The 17,760-nt window shown below is 50.8% G+C and overlaps 1 protein-coding gene across 3 annotated transcripts in view; it reads right to left on the bottom strand.

Moving 5' to 3' along the window:
• SLC4A3 (solute carrier family 4 member 3) overlaps positions 1-17,760 on the bottom strand; it is a 33,941-nt gene that overhangs the window by 10,792 nt on the left and 5,389 nt on the right. Inside the window, exons 3-12 of one of the 3 annotated variants that reach the window (XM_039555073.1) lie at positions 16,535-16,691; positions 12,667-13,001; positions 12,104-12,246; positions 11,327-11,538; positions 5,248-5,399; positions 4,443-4,623; positions 3,761-3,896; positions 3,483-3,657; positions 2,977-3,073; positions 1,073-1,257 (exon numbers count right to left, since the gene is read on the bottom strand). In XM_039555073.1, the coding sequence (XP_039411007.1) occupies positions 1,073-1,257; positions 2,977-3,073; positions 3,483-3,657; positions 3,761-3,896; positions 4,443-4,623; positions 5,248-5,399; positions 11,327-11,538; positions 12,104-12,246; positions 12,667-13,001; positions 16,535-16,691 (1,773 nt within the window). Of the gene's footprint in view, positions 1-1,072; positions 1,258-2,976; positions 3,074-3,482; positions 3,658-3,760; positions 3,897-4,442; positions 4,624-5,247; positions 5,400-10,177; positions 11,252-11,326; positions 11,539-12,103; positions 12,247-12,666; positions 13,002-16,534; positions 16,692-17,760 lie in introns of those variants that run through there. The other 2 variants (XM_039555074.1, XM_019290555.3) reach the window with 2 other exon arrangements.

Below are 17,760 nucleotides of genomic sequence, written 5' to 3'. Positions count from 1 at the left end.
GAACGAGTGAAGAGCCAGTAAGGCAGGTAGGGGACAGCTAAGGTCCCTGCAGCACACAGACTCCCTGGAGCCACAGCTTCAGTGTAAATGATACAGTGCTCTCTCCATGGCGCCAGGACTGTGTAACCTTGCTATGGCTGGCCCCGGCTGCAGCAGCTGGCTCTGCTCTTCCAGGAAGAGGAGCAGAGACTCAAATGAGTGAGGTCAGCCCACAAACACAGCACTGAAGCTGGAATGGCACCTCACCTCTTCGGACTAAAAACACATTCTCAGCTGAGCCCTGCGCAACTCCAGGGAAGGGATCTTTCAGTTTGTTACCTCTAATACATTTTTTGTGATTAGGCCTTTTAGTCTCCAGTTCAGTGAAACCTGTGCAATAGGGGCAGCACAGGAAGGTTTGTTACTTGCTTGTAGTTACATAGCACCAGCAGGAAGGACCTGTGAACCTCTGTGCTGGACGCATGCAGCAGATGCTCAGATTGTCTTTCCTTTGTATTTAATTGCTTACCAAGATAATGAATTTCACTGCCATCTAGACAGATGGGGACTTCAAGCAATGCACATGCTTGGCAGAAAAACCTTCCTGCATCCTCATCTCTCCTGTATGGATGTGCTCCTCTGCATGGATGCCCCAGCCATGGGACTCAGCTAGAAAGCTTCATCCAAACACTGGAAAACAGTCCCCAGGCATTAACTGGGTTTTTATGTCAGTGTGCCAGGTGCCATGGTCACAGGCATCACTCAGCCTCCCCACTTCTATGTTTGTTAAATGTCAAGTGAATATCACTCCTCTAACCTTGGGTCGTCCTTTGCTCCTCCTGCTTTTACACATGGCCCCTTTCTTCACCCAGCCTAGCACACTCTGTCCCAGCCAAGTAAGTGTCTGTCCTACTCTCTCCTCTGCACTGGAGTGTTCTACCTTGGTCGAGCCAGGCTGATCTTAAAAATCCCAGGTGCTCACACCTGCCTACCCCACCTGAGCCTTTGCACAGCTCTCATCTCAGGACTGTCTTCTAAGGAGCCAGCAAAGCTCCCTCGCCTATGTCAGCATCACTGCCCATCAGCTCCTCACCTTGTCGGACATGAGGGTGGAGATTGAGCGGCCAATTTCGTGGTAGTCCATGTTGGCCTGGCTAGGTCCCAGCAGCACAAAGATGAATCTGACAGGAATTGGGACCTCCAAGACAGATTCCAGGAAGACAGCCTCATTTAGTCGGACGAAGGCCATGGTTGGCTGCTCCAGAAACTGCACACAACCTACCAGGGGGCAACGTTAGGAGCAGAGTTAATCATTGGGCTGAGCTGTACTGGGTTGCCTTTAACAACAGAGACGGGGGTTTTGGAGGTTCCCACAAGCTCTGCAGTTATGTACTTTCTCCAGACCACGGACACAGCACTGACCTTCATGCTGAGGACTGCTCCAAGTCCTTTACTGATCATTCATAAGCAGTGCTACTTTCTTTAGCCTCTCAGCTAGCCCATTCTTAATTCCTTACAGATTACTCTATCTTACACTACAAGGCACTAAGTTTAAATTGGAAGGTTGTTTCCCACTTACGGAAGGAAGCCACTTACATGTTACTTTTATCAAACAAACTTCTAATCTCATCAAAGAATGAAATCAGGTTTGCTTGACATGACCTATTTCCCATAAACCTTACTGCTTGGCAATAATTACATTCATATTCTTCAGCTCTTTATTAATTGAATCCCATATTAGCTCTGCCACTATGTTGGCCAAGAAGGATGTCAGGTTAAACAACCTATAGGTACTGGCTCACTGTTCTTCCCTCCTTGAGCATTGATGCTATGAGCTTTTTCTGTTACCTTGTACATTCCCTATATTCTTAAACTTTTTATTTTTTTTTCAGAGAAAAGTAAGTCAGTGCTCTAAAGACTCATAGGTGCAAACTGCACATTCTGTTTTACAATGTCTGCATCTCATCAGTGCTTGGCAGTCTCCTCAGTTCCTAACAGATTGGGAAGTACTCCCGCGTCCTCTGGCACACCAGCCGCTTCCTTCACACACCGAACACAAATGTTTATTGAATACTGGTATTTCTCTGGCATTATTACTGATCTTTCTGCCATCTGTGTCCAGCACAGAGCTGCGTTCTGTGTTAGGCTGGCAAATCCGGGCCCTCTGAGAATCAAAGTGCATCCCAAGAAACAGCCTTAGCTCAGAAACAAGTCAATGTTTAATTATCAAAAGTGCATTTATGAACCTGATTTGGCCTCATTGTGATTAAGCATCAGTTTGACTGAGCTGCCAAGCCTCTTTGCCTGAGCTTTTAATCTACTGGATAGACAATGACATTTACTTTGCTTGTAGTGTAGCTGGTTAATGCCAGTGAAGCGCTGAGAAGGAATACTCTTGCAATCAGAAGGCACCAAACCCACTGATGTTTGAGCCTGCCTGCTCACAGCCCTTCTGTACAGAGAAGTTATGTCCTGGCAGTGCTACGGCCAGTACCTGAGACCTTGCCACCAGCCAGGCCCTGCTTCTGTCAACTCAAAGCTTGCTGGCACACACAGCCAGCAGCCAATACTGGTCAGGGAGAGGGCCCAGCTGCTGGCAAGGTGTGAAGAGGCCAGACAGAAAGCAGCAATGGACAGAGGGCAGGGTGATGGCCTGGCCATCAGTCCCCCAGGCACCACTCATCTACTTCTGAGTTGCAAAACCAGACATTCTGTGAGCCTGGCAGGACTTTCACCACTAAGTTGGGTGCCAGCTCCCAGCAGAAGTGTCTATCAATCTCCTTTTTAATTTAGGAAAAGAACTGCCCTGGCAGGCCATGTATTTGCCACAGACAAACAAAACGTGAACCAGCACTAAAGGAGAGAGTGTACCAGAATCACTTCCCAGCTGAACATGAATGAGATGATCAAATATCCCTTGGGAGTGAGGGCACAGACAGCTGGGGCCACACCAGGATCTGCACTACTCACTGGGGGACTCTACATGCCACCTCTTACCCACAAGGACCACTGTGGCCTCTGCATCTTCAGGGATCTTCTCCATCAGCTTCAAGTATTTACGATGGCCCTCAGAGTTATGGAGATGCGGGTTTTTCTGCAAGGAAAGAATACCAATAAGGATGAAGTCCCCATGCTCTGGTTTCCCTACACAGTCTTGCAACCCACTGGCATAACTGCAGCTGGGCTTGCCTTGGGTGCAATGCCCAATGCCTGCTTCCCAGCAAGGCACCCTCACAGCAAAGGCCACCCTGCAAGTGCCAGGGTTGCTGCTCCCATTACATGCTCAAGCAAACACCTGCATACAGTGCAAAGCCAAATTAGGTTCCAAAATCACAATGCAGCGACCCGATTTCCAGCACTCCAGGTGATCCAGGGAGCTCAGTCCTCACATTACAAGGTTTCCCCATGAAGGGGCTCAGAGGCGGGTGCCATGGCCTACTGTTAGCCAACAGTTGTCCCCAGAGTGTGGAAAAAGACGCAGTAACCCCCCCGGTCACCCTCACCTCCTTGCACTCGGTCTCGTTGGCCTTGGGGTCGGCCATCTCAATGCGTTCTTCCCCCATGAGGGGCACGCAAGTGTCTGTGGTGTGGTTGTGATGGTGGTTTCCCACGATGGAGTTCATGCTGGAGCTGGAGTGGTTCCTCGGGAAGAAGCCCTCTTTCTCATCATTGGGATGGCTGAGGGGGAGAGTGGTGGCCATGAGGGGGTCTGCCTCCCTTACCACCTGGGGCTCGCAGATAACCGCCAAGCCCTGGGAGCCCTCATCCACGTGCCACTCACCTGTGCTTCAGCAGCAGGGCACGCAGCACGTTGGCTCGATCTTCTGCTCTGATCTGGTCAGAGATGATCATGGTCTCCACCATGAGGTGAGCAATGCCAGGCAGAGTGGTCTGCTCCAAGTCAAGGAGGACGGCACCTGCCAGCATGAGGGGAAGAGCCCTGCTCCTAGTGTGCAACGCTCCCTATTGCATTCACACCCAGGAGACACAGCTGTCCCACCAGGAGCCAGGCTTTGGCTGGGGTACAGATTCAGCTGAGAAATGCCCAAGTCCAGGTGTCCCACGTCCTTTCTGTAAACCCTTGTCCCAAGAGAACCCAAAAGCTCCAAGATGCAGTGGTAGTTCTGGTTTCTCCTTTCATTTCAGTCTCCCACTCTGACCAAACTTGCATTTCCACACCAAAGATGGGTCTAAGACCTGCTGGCCGAGGCACAGCTGGGTGTTGCAGCTGCCATGTCCCTGAGACCAGTGAAGCAGAGCGTGGAACCAACACAAGCACCCTTGGGCTAATGCAAACCCTGCCAAACAGGCTGTGGGATGTCTGTCTCCACAGACCCTAACACGACAGCTGGACACAGACACTGTTTCGTGCCTCCAGTGAGGGAATTAACAGCGACACAAGCTATTCAGCAAAACCTGTCCTAGAGCAAGAGACAAACCCTGGTCTGCTCTTCCTGACTCACCGTGGGCAATAGTCTTCCTGAGCTCCAGCAGACTGCGGAAGGACAGTGAAGCCACGTGAGGTTTCCCCCACCTTGCTGTATCCTCCTCCACATCCTCCTCAAACTTGATCCAGCGGGCTGTCTCTCTCCAGTGCATCTCCTGGTTCTTATCCACCACCAGCTCATTCAGCTCCACAAACACCTAGTGTGGATTACAGCGAGGACATGAGATACATACAGCTCTGCCAGCAGCACGCAGAAAGCCTCAGCTCTCTTCTCAAGGCCCTGCCTGGTCTGATGCGCTACCAGAACAAACCTGCTGTGGTTTAACCAGAGGCTTACTGCACAAAAGCAGCCAGGACAAATACCACTGACAGCATGGCAGGAGCTTCCATCAGCACATGGAGCACCAGAAAGCCCCAAGTCACACGGTGTGGGCAGATGGGAGAGAATGATGCAATGCTGCATTCCCTTCTACCAAACTATGGCAATTTTGTCCTCTGCCTTCTTGGTTTCCCCCTAAATTTTCCACACTTACCAGAGATAGTGATGTTACTGTGCTGCCAACTTCCACGACAGCATCACCATTTCTGTGACTTTTTTAATGTCTTTCCTAAGGTCAAAGCTTTGTGGTTTCAGGAAAATCTCCACTTTTATTGAAAAAAGTGCATTTTCAGCTCTCATGATAATGGATAATAGCTTGAAATGTCACCCTCAAGGTCATGTAAAGCATTAATTATATAGAAACATTTATCACTTAAATTGCATGTTTTCTACTTCTGATTTATGGCTTCTGAACAAGTGTGGGAGGACAGCACATGGATACCTCGTGGGGCTTTCTATCCAACTTCTTCTTCTTCTTCTTTTTCTTGACAGAGGGAGTTGATGCTAATTTTTTGCTTGTCCTGGTGATCTGACTCCGAGATGGTTTTTTCATCAGATGCCTCCTCACACCTGGGTTATCTTCAAAGCGGTGGCCTGAAGACATAGGAAAGGAAAAAAGGCCACCAATTTGTCTAGTAGATATACACTGTCTGGCAGGGAAACACGTCGGAGCACACCCTTCTCTCATTAACTTAGGCTACCAAAGCCCTGGCAGCTGGAGAACTCACCATCATCCTCCAGACCTTTGCAGAGCCTTCCTGCCTCATCTGCCTGCTTTCATCTCCTCCAGATGTCTGTGAGCTAACCTCTTCACGAAGAAGGCTTCTTCCTAGGCTGTGCATACACTGGGGCTTCATCACAAAAGCTTTTATTCATGGTACCCAAACAAGTGATGTGGGAAGCCTTCCCATACTCCCCCAACAAAAAGCAACCTGCAGCCTTGCCTGCACAGTTCTGCACCCACACAGCACAGGCAGGCACCTGGCTGGGCCTCACCTCTTGCACCAGAGGGAGGCCTGGTGCTCAGCAAGCATAAAGGGCAGTGAAAGGGAAGGATATTTAGCTGCTGGTCTGGGAGACATAAGGAAATATCAATGTCTATTTTATTTAATTGTGTGATGAGACTGTAGCATAACACTGCAGCCTGGGGCTGGCTCAGAGGCTGGCAGTGAAGTTGAGCTATCGCTGCTTCTAGATGTTCCACAGTGCCACTGTAATGCCTCAGAAAGGTCTGTGCTAGAGACTGGCTGGCTGAGGCCAAGCCTCGCAAAGCCGCCGGACAGGCTGTTAAGGCTGCTCTACAGAGCCATCACCAGTGCTGTTGGTTAGCCAGTGCCCACCAAAATGCAGCCACAACCCTGCCAGGCTTTTTGCAATGCCAGAGAAACAGCACCTGGGCTCGGAGAAACAGCCTGCCATGGAGAATTTCCCTGGACACTACCCAGAGACAGCAAGTGTATCTTTCTCAGCACGGACAACTCATAGGATGTGGAAAGCCTCAGAGCCTGGCTCCAGGAAAGGCAGGCTCGCCCAACTAGATTATGGAGTCAGGGCTTTTGCTCAGCTTTGGTCCACTGAGGTTAGCTGGCCCTGCTTGTAAGACAATGCCAAGGTCTTCTCCCTGGCAGAGCAAGGGCAGCTCTCCACTGGCTGGGGTAAATGTTCTGTCTGCACTCATCTTTCTGCACTTAGCTTCAAGACCTGCAGCTCTCAGGGTATGAGAAACAGTAAAAACCACAGGGTTTTAAGTCTGAGTGGTCTCTTTGATGTTGCAGAAAAATATCTGTGCACCTCTGGCATGGAAAGACACACCCAGCATCAGGCCAGGCATACCATGGCCTTGCACCTTGGAAATCTGGGTCGCTAAATTAAATATAAAATGAATCAATACCAAGCCTCAGGGCATTTTCCCCCATTGGCTGCCCTGCTGATACACGTCCTGCTGACGGCGGGACTCCTCCCTGCTCCACTTACTGCACTGCAATGTCAATAGGAGCCAATAACTGCCCAATAACCACTACCAACATTTCTGGGAGCCAGGCACGTGTGGGGCTTCCGCGGAGTTTTGCATGGATTTCTCAGTTCCTGTGTGCACAGTAGCCACTTCAGCACACTCAGTATGAGCTCATGCATAAAACAAGCAGCCCACCAGGCAGATGATCTTGGTATCTGGTACCTTTGCTCCAATCCCTGCAGCTTCTGATTCTCCTATGCACCCTGGGACTCCCTCTCACCGTATCCCTGGAAAACCAGGGCCAGAGTACACTCTGCCCAACAAGACAGAGCACAGCAAGCTTTCCCCATGGTGATGACAACTTATTACACAGTACTCTTCAACAACAGCTCTAGAAAACATTCACAGGCATCCAGTCTTAGACAGAAAACAGCTGGAGGACAGATAATAAGCAAGAAGCCACATTTCCTGACAGCACCTCCAGTGACTCCTGCACTCGCTCACAGGACAGGAACCAGAGTGCTGCAGGGTCAGAGTGCATCGGTGAAGGCACACCTCCAGCACTCTACCTACACCAGACTAAGGAGAGATCTACTTTGCTGCTCTTCTCTGGCAGTGTTTGTGGCTACTGAGATGCCAGCTGGTGGATACAACTCATAGGAGCAGGGTGGACATCTGGTCTTAATTTAGGAGAACCACTGGCTTTGGGAGTCCCCTGCAGAACCCAGCTGAGGTGCTCCAGGCTGCTCTACAGAGACCCCCTCTGTGTCCTGTCAGATTGGTGCTTTCCCCAGAAAAAAGTCAAGCTCAAGAGAGCACCTAAATCTGGGATCCTCATCCAGGACAGGATCTTGGACTGAGACCAAAGGGTCATATGCTCAAGGCACAGGTCTGTCCTTCTTGCTTGAAGCTAAACTCCCCAGGGAGTACTGCTCTTGCTGTAGCTCCTCTTTTCAGTGCTCCCCAGGATCTGAATATGAAGACAGTGATGATGTCAGAGGACAGAGAGCAATTCCTATGGTAGCTCCACTTCAATGAACTGGTATGTCACCCTCCCACACAGCATCTCCTACAGTCTCTTCCAGAGGATGATGTCATGTTGGCGTCCACAGTCAGATTTCTTCAGATGAACAAGTTCCTTTTCCACCAGCTTAAATCCGAATATGACAAATATGACTTTGCACTGGTTAAAGTCTGAACCCAAGAATGAATGCCTTTGCTGGTAAATCCAACTCAGTGAGCAATTGCCTTCAATTTATACTGTAGCTCCTGCTCCCTTCACTTCCCTCAATATACAAGGAAGACCAGAAAGAGGCATCAGAGTATTTGTATCAGTACTAGAGAGCAACCTGCCATCCTGGCATCACAGGGATAGTGCACACTGCCCATATACCCCAATGTTCAAGTTATAGCAAGAAAAAAGAGATTTAAAACTCAGACTCTTGAAATACTGAAAAAGAGACCTAAAACTCAGACTCTTGAAATATTTAAAACTAGACTAAACAAAATGCTAATCAACATACTGTAAGACACAACCCTACGCCGGCTTCTGAAAAAAGCCACTGCCCTGTCCTGCACAGAGCCCAAGTCTCTCCTGGCTGATGCTAAGTTCAATGTGACAGGGACAGCTCATCCCCTGCTGCCAACGAGGTGTCCGGGTCCAGCACTCCCCATGATCCAAACACTTAAAAGAATGCAAGGACACCAAGGACCCCATTCTATTCAAAAACAAATTGATCCCTCCTGGATCTGAGTGGGTCCTGGAAGAGGCATTGCCATGGAGTGAACAGCTGGGCAAGTGGCACTGGCTGAAAGTGAACTGGCTCTGCACAAAACAGACTCTGGTGTCTCTGCCATACCTCTCTGCAGGATTAATCCACAATGTGGGTTCACTGTACAGAAATAATTAAAGAGTTGACTGTACAGTGCACCTGCAGTATCAGCTGTAGCAATCAATGAATGTGTTAACTGCTAGAAAGACCAATTTCCCCACTTTGTAAGTGATGCATTATCACACCTTGCAGAGTGATCTGCCCCTTCTACCTTCCCAAGAATAGCCATGTTTTCCAAGGTGAACCTGGAACAATTTTTTCACACCTTTAATTTACAGTTCACTCAGCTTGAGACAGCTGATGGGACCAATTTGCTCCAGGTTCCTATTTTGAACTTTGCTACTATTATATGCTCTATCAATTTACAGTAACAAGTAGCAGACTTGCTACTGTGACAGCCAGAAGCTAATCCCCACTCGCTGGTTCCTGCAGCAGTACACAGGCAGACATTTCTTCCCTGAAGGCTTGTGAAGATGGAACACATGACAAAGAAAACATGATGCTGGGACTGGGAAGCAGGGCAAATTAAGTCTTTTGCCCAAGATCAAACAGAGTCTGTGGCAGAGCCAGAAGCTGAACCAAGGCATCCTGAGCTCCTGTTAAAATCACTCTGCTTTCCCACTCTTGTGTGCAAACCTGTTTACTGGGCTAGCTCTGGGACATCACACCGCCATGTGCACTCCTAAAATCCCTTGAAAAATTAACACATGATCCAGATGAGGACATTTGGACAACCACCCACGAGCCATGGCTACGAACAGGATCACTCCCAAGGTGGGCTGCCTTTTACCATCATCTACCGAGGAAGGACCCCTATGCGAGACAGGAGTGAGGCTCTGGTTCCTGTGTGGTCTCCGAGACGGCTCAGAGATCGCTCTGCAGGGGATGTGCAGGTATGGAAACACATGCAGAGAACAGGAAGACATTCTTGATTCTCAGGATTCCTATTCTCTCCTCCCCTGCTTTCCTCACTCTTGTTTCCTTCCTTCCTCTTTTCCCCCTTCCAGGCACCCCAGCCAGCCTGCCATCAGCTAGTTTCACAGTCATGCTCAAACATGCAGATAAAAAGACTAGGTTATTTTTTTTCCTCTGGGCAATTAGGCTATGGTGCAGAGCTGAGAACCTGATATCCACCTCCGCTGTCAGATCCGCACCTCGACTCAAATTCCAGCAAACAGAGCAGCAGCACACTGTCACCTTGTGCTACAAATGGAAGGGGAAATCTCTTTGTCCTTATACACACCTCAGAACAGCTGCTTTTTCTCTGGCCACGGCACAGGTCACATCCTGATAAGCACAAACAGCAAGACACAGCTGCCTCTGGAGCTGCTTGAGCGAGACACACACAGGAAAGCAGCTCAGCACTACAACACAGATCGGTACTAAGACCTCGCACAGACACACAGGCATCAGGCAACTCCTCTGGTGTCCCCAGACACACAGTGGGGCAGACTGTACTTCCTCTAAACCAGGAGACCAACCTGACACGGAGAGGGTACAGGCAACAAACACCAGGGGGGTTATGCACTGTAGCCGGGGGCTCTGATCTACAGCTGCAACCACGGGGTCACTGCTCCAGTACTTACAGGTGGGCTCCCCGCCCAGGTAGCCCAGATGGTTTCTGATGGCCTCCCATAAATCATAGTCTTCAAAATTGAAGGCAAATTCACCAAAATCTTCATAGCCGAGTGAGTTGCGAATACAGGTGCTTATCACTACCTCCGGGCTGCTGCCCCCTTCTGATTCCTTCGCTGGCTCCTCTCTCTCTTGAAGGGCTGTCATTTCGTCCTTGTGAAGGTCAGGGGTCAGGTGTCATGAACGACATGTCTTCAGATGAGGAGCCAGGATAGGCAGGCTGATGTGTGTCCCGCAAGCTGCCCCCCTGGGGGGGCTTCACCACAGCCCTGGGGCCAGCCCTGGTGCCTCGCTCCCCTGCTCACGGGGCATGAAGGTGCCTGCTGCAGCAGCCCCAAGGGCTGATGAGGTTCCAGGAAGGCTGGCTCCACCCAGGGATGCTTCTGTGGGGGGCTTCCCCACCAGCTCCTCCAGAGGAGGGTCCTCCCTTTGCTGTGGTGTCTTGTGCCAGATGCCCAGGGATGCGGCACCCGTGGCCTGGGGACAGCCAGGCTGTGTGTGCAGCACCGCTTCTCTCCCTCGCTCCCCTCTGGTGTCTCCCTCCCTCTCCAGCCTGCAGAGCAACCTATTGAATTCTCCATGTCCTCGGGCCCGGAGCGTGCATTTCCATGACGTCTCTTCTCTCTGTCCTCGTGCCACGCACAGGGGCAGTCCCCCTCTGAGGCGCTCCAGAGGGGGCAGCTGCCTCTGCCAGGAGAGCAGAGGAGAGGGGAGGCTCCTCACCTCAGGTTTTCTGCAATACCAGAGCTGGTGGCGTGTCACACAGAGGGCTGATTGCTGGGAAAGTGTGTCAGGAGAGGAGAGAGCTGGGTCTCAGGGAAATGCTGGGAACCCTGAACTAGAGAGGACAGAGGGTGGGTGGAGGAACAGGCATCCACGGGGTAGGTGGGAGTAGAGATGCTGAAAACAGGAGGATCAGCACTGTGGACAATGCAAAGCTGACAGAGATAAGACACTGTTGGAAAAGAAGGATCTGGGGAACAGGAAGGTGAGGACCAGATCCTGCGGCAGGCTGAAGACCATGCCTGAGGCTGCTAGGGGAGAGCATGAGACAAAGGGACACACACACTGGTAATGCAGGTAGTGTTGTAAAGCCTCACTTTTCATGCCGTCCAGGTCAGCAGACGCCAGCATCTGGGCCTCGGCCTCGTCCGTGGGGACGCGCTGGTACGCCGCGCTCTCCAGGGTGGTCATGCTGCCGATGCACATCCTCTCCTTCAAGTCATAGGTAACCCGTTGTCCACTCGCCACCTGCCCCCAGGCTTTGCGCTTCTCCCACCCACGTGACAGACGCTCTCGAGGCCCAGGGGGGCTGTAGGAACCAAAGAGACTGATGGTAGTAAACAGGGTGAATGAAAACGGGCCGTGGCCCTCAGGGGTCGGGGTCCCACGGTCCAAGCCCTGATCAGCAAGTTCCTGAGAAAGAGCAGGGCCAGGAGGCATCTCCTGCAAAACCTGAAGGCTGCCTGTTCTGCTCCTTCTCTTCCCTACCACAGAGTGGGATCAGCTTGTACCCAGAGTCGGGGACCAACCCCTGGGTTGATGGCCTCATGGTCCCCTCCTGGGGCTTCCCTGCTTGCAGATCTGCACAACAGCACAAGTTAGCTGGGAGGAAGGGTATTCCAGATGTGCAGCCCAGTGCCTCTAACCCTGCACTGTGGGATCCCATGGACCCAGGGAGGTTGCAGGAGTTGCATGGACTGACTGTCCCACCAGAGAGCAGCCCTCTTGCTCACAGATGCTCTCCCTCTGGGACCCACATCCCTTCTGACTCAGCAGGTAAGTTCAGGCTAAGCACAGCCACTACCCCTGGGGACAGACTGTGCGGCGACCTTGAGCCAGGGAGAGCAGCAGGCAGCTTGGCACTGCTCGCCTACCTGTGGAGAGAGGCAGGGCCCTTGTCCTGCAGCAGGTCAGCAAAGCGAGGCATGGGGGACAGGATGCCACACTCCTCCTCCACGTGGAACTGCGTGGGAGCCAGGGCGCTGCTGGACTCCTCCTCATCGCTGCCGACGGTGAACTGCAGAGACAACAGTCCTGACAGCAACAGCTGGGGCAAACAGCCTTCACCCCAGTCCTTGGCACACAGATCCTGCCCAGGGTGGGCCACAATGACTTTCCCCACATGCCCTATACCCTGGGACTGGTCATAGTGAGCCCTCCACTATACTATAAACCCTAAGAACAGACACGCTGATCTTTCCCCATGGGTCTTACAGCCCCAAAACAGTCATGTGGATGCCCCTGCATCCACACCAAGCAATGGCTTACCTCTCACTGTCCTTTGGTGGCCATCTCTGCCAGGCAAGGACAAAAACATTCTTCCCACAATACTGCACAGCTACAACTTCTTATCCCTGAGCAGCATACTCACTGGAACCCTCCTACCACCTCCCCCCAGACTCCAAGCCCCATCCAGATAGGCATGCCCTGGCCTTGCCTTTGGTTTGCTTGGGGACTCCAGCTTAGGGGATGTGTCCTTCCCACAAGCTTCGGCCTCAGACTCTGCAGAGATTTCTTTCTCCTGGACCTCCTCTGCCTCAGATTCTCCTTCTTCCTCTTCTTCTTCTTCCTCTTCTTCCTCCTCTTCTCCTCCCTCCTCGTCCTCTTCCTGGATGGTGGGGGTGACCTCTGAGGGGGGTATTGAGGTCTTCTTCTTTTTCCTCCTCCTTTTTTTCCTCCTGCTGGCACGGGGTGGCCTCTTTTGGAACTTGAGGGCAGAAGGGAGGTGAGTGGAAAGGGGATGATGGATGTGGTGCGAGGTTTGGCGGTGGACTGAGAGAGAAAAAGAGAGTCAGGGGCAGGAAGAGGCTGGGAGGAACCTGCCAGGCGCCCCTCCAGGAAACAGCATGGTCTGAAGATCAAGGGCCAGGAAGGGCAAGGAGAGCCACCAGCCCACAGGGACATAGCAAAGCTCTTTCACTGATGCGGCAGGCTGTGTCCAGCCTGGGCTAGGTGGGGAGACAGCCCTTGTGCAGTGCCAAACCACCCCAACACAGCTCCACTGCCCTGGGGAAGGCAGCACCCCTCTCCCTCTGTTGCCAAAAGCCATTTGCATGGCTGTGCAGAGCTGTGTTGACTTGCCAGAGGCAACATCCCTTCCTAAACATGGGGAAATGTTTCTTGCATCCTCAAACAAGCATGATTTGGGCCCCTTACAAACTTTCTAGGGACATTACTTAGTGGTTAGGCCATGGCTTAGCAGTGGACTTGGTGTTAGGTTGGACTTGATGATCTTAAAGGTCTTTTCCATCCTAAATGATTGTGATTTCTTTTCTGCATAACGTTTCCTTGAGTTGAATAGATGCAGCTTATTTATCCCCCAGGCTTTGACAGAAAGTTCCTCCTACACAGCCACAGGAACAACAGTGCAGATGCAACCGAAGTCCACATCCCAGGTACTTTGAGGGCATGTGTCTACCAGCCTCTGAAATTCAGGTTCAGTTAGGAGGCTGTCTTTTAAAATCCAGGGTAAGGAAACAGGGCAGAAGGACTTTTCTTTAAACTAATCTACAAAGAGAAATTTATACAGGCTTCACCTGGGTGTCATGGGAATTACAGAATGAGAAAAAATTAAGGGCATTTCTGAGCCTTCACTCCAAAACAAAGGCAACGCACCAGGCAGGGAATAGGGTAAGCTCAGCATCCCCCTGTGAGAGAAAGAGAAGCCATTGCTGCCAGGGCTATGTGCAGGCACAAAGCCTCCCACAGACAGTCAGCAGGATGCACAGGTCCTGGGGCTGCACCCGGAGCCGCTGAAATCAGGGGGGCACTAGCCACTTGGCAAGGGGGTGTTGCTCGGCAGCTCTTCCTGAGGAATTGTTTCCAGTCTGTTTTGATTTGGTTCCTTCCCAGCTTTCCTGTGACATGGCAGCAAAATCTGTTTATAGTGAAAACTACCTTCAAAGGACATTTTCAATGTAGGCTGTAACCTTCTCCCTGGGAGAGCCAGGCAGGTTCATTGTTCTGCTGTCATGTTTCCTTTCCTTTGGTTTCTCAAGTCTTTTCTCCCTTGTTTCCCCCCTTGGGAACAGCAGGGATATTTCACACATCCCCCTGGTTCAGAAGAAGCAGCTTGTGGCAAGATTAGAGGAGATTTAGAATGGTCAGACGTCTGCAAATTGGAATGAAGTTTGGGCTCTTATAAACACTTTTCTCTCAAAAGTGTTTTTTTCTTTGACTTAACTGGGTGTATGCTATTTCACTCACGAGATGTGGCAGAAAGACCCTTCTGTCCTGCTGCTGTACTTCCATAGCATGCCACAGATACATCAGGCATGAATTTCTAATATAAAAAGCAAGGAAGACCCCAACTGTACACTTGTTGCTCCTTCAACAGCACAAAGCTGCTGGCAAGGACACAGCCCATCTTTCCCTTCTGGTTTGTTCACTTCAGCCCAAGACAGAAACATTTATGTTTTGGATCAGAAGGAAACTGAAGCCTTGGGCTGCAGGGAAGGGCAGTGATGGTTAAGTGTGTGATCTGGCACAGAAGAGGGGAGCACTGCTCTTCTCTTCACTCCTGCACTCAACCCTGCTCGTGTCAACTGATCACATCTCCACAGAGGTGGTCTGGAGGTAGGAAAAATGCAGCTCTCCCAAACACAAAAGGATTCCTACCTCCCTCTTCTTCCTGCCTGTCCTCTTGTGCGTCCAGTCCCTGCCCTCCCTCCCTGCTCCCTTCCTTGCACTGCCTGCCTGCATGGAAAGTTACTGCCAAACTAGTGTCCCAGATGTTTGATTACATTTCTTGGTGAACTTGATACAAGAGATAAGAAAAAGTAATTTGGATAGGGAGCCCAGAAGGAAGAGCCTACATATTAGGAATTCCTGGCTTCGACTAGGGCAGGAAAGACTTCTAAGCCCAGAGAGCATTTGCCTCTATGGGCTGGTATGTTATCTTTAAAAGTCTAATGACCTAGCCAGATCTTCCAGCTTTATGAATACAAACTGCATAAAACTTTTGATAACCAGGGTTGATGTAGTCCTAGACAACAGAAATAGATCAGGAGCTCAGAGGAAAACAAGCTTGATTCTGACAAAAGAAGGACTCTCCTATTAATAAGGAATAAAAACCCCAACCCCAAAGAGTACAAAACTCTAGTCAAATTTTCAAAAAGCTTCTGCATGCATGCTCAAGCAGATCATCCATGTCCTCCAAGCCAACCCACACACCTGTGCACACAGGCAGAGCTTCTGAGCAGGTAGGTCCTACGGGCACAGGACAGGAATTCAACCCACAGCAAAGCTATTAGCACCTTGCAGCCATGTGCACAAGTGACTGTGAGCCCAGATGGGAAGTGTTATTTGAATGGAAACTCTGTAGAGAAATGACACAGGCAAGAAACAGCAGCTGGGTGCACTACAGTATTAGACTTTTACCAGCAAGCTTTTATAACAGCCATTGGCAATGAGTGGCCAAGCAGAAAACAGCCTGGTGATGTACTTGGGACATAATGTTCCCAAGGTTGTATCCCATCAAAGCCAAGCTGGAAAATAAGCAGTATGTGACTGTGGACAGCCACAGACTGGGAAGACCTCCCAGCCATTGCTATGTGTCTGCCACACAAACAGGCTGCCGGACAGGGGCCTCTTCCTGCCCTTCACTGCTGTTAGTACTACATAACCCACCTACACCAGGCAACAGCTTACGGTCACTCTCGTGGGTACATTCTCATTTTACACACAAAGTGAGCTTGGACAGACCAGTTGCCTTCATCATGAAAGGGCAGTTAGAGGAATAAATATGCTCAGATGAATTCAGGTGAGATAACTACAGCACTTTAAATTCACACTCCATTTTTATTTTGCAGTTCCCTTCTTTGATCAGATAAGCCCAATGGATTCTTGAGTGCTATTTAGAAATACACAGGCATGTCTGACTGGAGCCATCTGCTTTCAGACTGGTGAGGACAGCCTGGCTTCTGGTCATATGTGGATGTTTCTTTGCAGCCACATGGAAGAAAAATTGTTTTAAACTGGAAATTTCAGCTTGGGGTAGTTGCTGCAGAGGTCTCAGAGACTGGTCTAGGAGGTGAGCGAATACCCCAGGCTGAGCTATGCTGCTGGGTGGGCTGTGCAGTAGCTATGCCTATGGAGACAGAGAAAACAGGAACAGACTGGAAACAGGCCGTGGGCACTGGTGCTAAACTGTGTGTACATAGCACCTTGGGAACGCTCTGGAGGAAGGAAGTGAGTAGCAGGCTAATACAATCTGCAGTCCTGGCACAAGGCTGCAGAGCACGTGGGACTGAGTGAGGGCTGGTGTTGAGGGTGGAAGTGGGTACAACGTTTCAAAACCTACATACATTCAAAATCTCTCTCACTGTAGCTGCGACTTTGCTTCTCCAGATTGCTTGATGCTGACTTGCTTATCAGGTCCCCAAATCTCTCGATTGACAAAGTCTTATCCAAGTCCTCATCGTCCTCGGCACCAGGAGAGGCTTTCTCTGCGTGATCTCTGCCCTGCACAGAAACCGCCAGGTAAGAATCAAACACAGCAGACCCCTAAAGCCCTCTGGATCCTCCTGCCCTTCCAACAGTGCCGGCTTGCTAAGGAGCAGCAGGCTCCACACAACAGGCCTGGAGCATAATTTCTCACATAGAGGCAGAGGTCTGCTCAAGACCAAGTGCCAGAACAGACCAGCAAGCTCCAAGGCACACTCTGCAGAGACACCTTAGTGGTCCTCCACACCTCTCCTGAGTGGCAGGTATCAAGGGAATCTGCCAGTGCCTACTTTTCCTATTAGAGGAAATGTATAGCTTTGGTTTGGCTGGAATTTTTCTCTCCTCACATTTAACTGCTGCCCTCTGGTCTTCCCTTTGCCCAGTCTGCCATCTCTCTCCCATTTTTAGACCTCCTCTGTATTTCCCCTTGGGAAACAGTATCCCTGCTCTGGTGAGCTGCCCTTGGGTCAGTGACCACCCTGTGCCTTCCCACCTCCCCTCCACACACCTAGGGACTCCCCGTTCCCCTTGGATGCTTTCTTCAGGCTTTTCTGTCCATCTTCCTCCTGTTTCAGGCAATGGGAACTTCTCTGCCTTTTGCTGGTGGAAATGCCCTGAGATGAGCATCACCAGGCGTCCCCTGGCCTTTCTTTCTTTCTCCTGAGCAGCTGCAGCTGGTAAAATTTTCCGTCAATATAGCTGAAATGCCAGCACGGAGCTGTTGTGGACTCCCGTGTTTCCATGGAAACAGGAGGAGGCCCAACTGTGACAAATCTGCTAGGCAGAAAGAGGGAGCAAGGCAGCTTTAGCTGAGAGATCCCTCTCCTCGCATCCCTGTTCTTAGCTGTGGCCTAGGAGCAGCCTTGTATCGGTGGGTGAGACTGCTTCTCCTCTCACCTTAGCACAGGTGCCCCAAGCTCAGCCTAAATGGAGATAGTTTATTTTCAAACCGCTCAGCTCCTCCTGTCACTTGCATACCCTACCCAGTGGCACGTGAAAGCAGAGGGACCTCACAGAGCAGCCTCTGGCCTTCTCTGGGCCACAGTTTGCTGTTTGCATGGAGAGGATACGGGCTCATGGGCAGCCT

Source organism: Corvus cornix, chromosome 7 (genome assembly GCF_000738735.6).
Source record: "Corvus cornix cornix isolate S_Up_H32 chromosome 7, ASM73873v5, whole genome shotgun sequence".
Classification (NCBI taxonomy): domain Eukaryota; kingdom Metazoa; phylum Chordata; class Aves; order Passeriformes; family Corvidae; genus Corvus; species Corvus cornix.
Note: the sequence above shows the minus strand (reverse complement) of the source record. Positions and strands in the feature narration are given on the sequence as shown.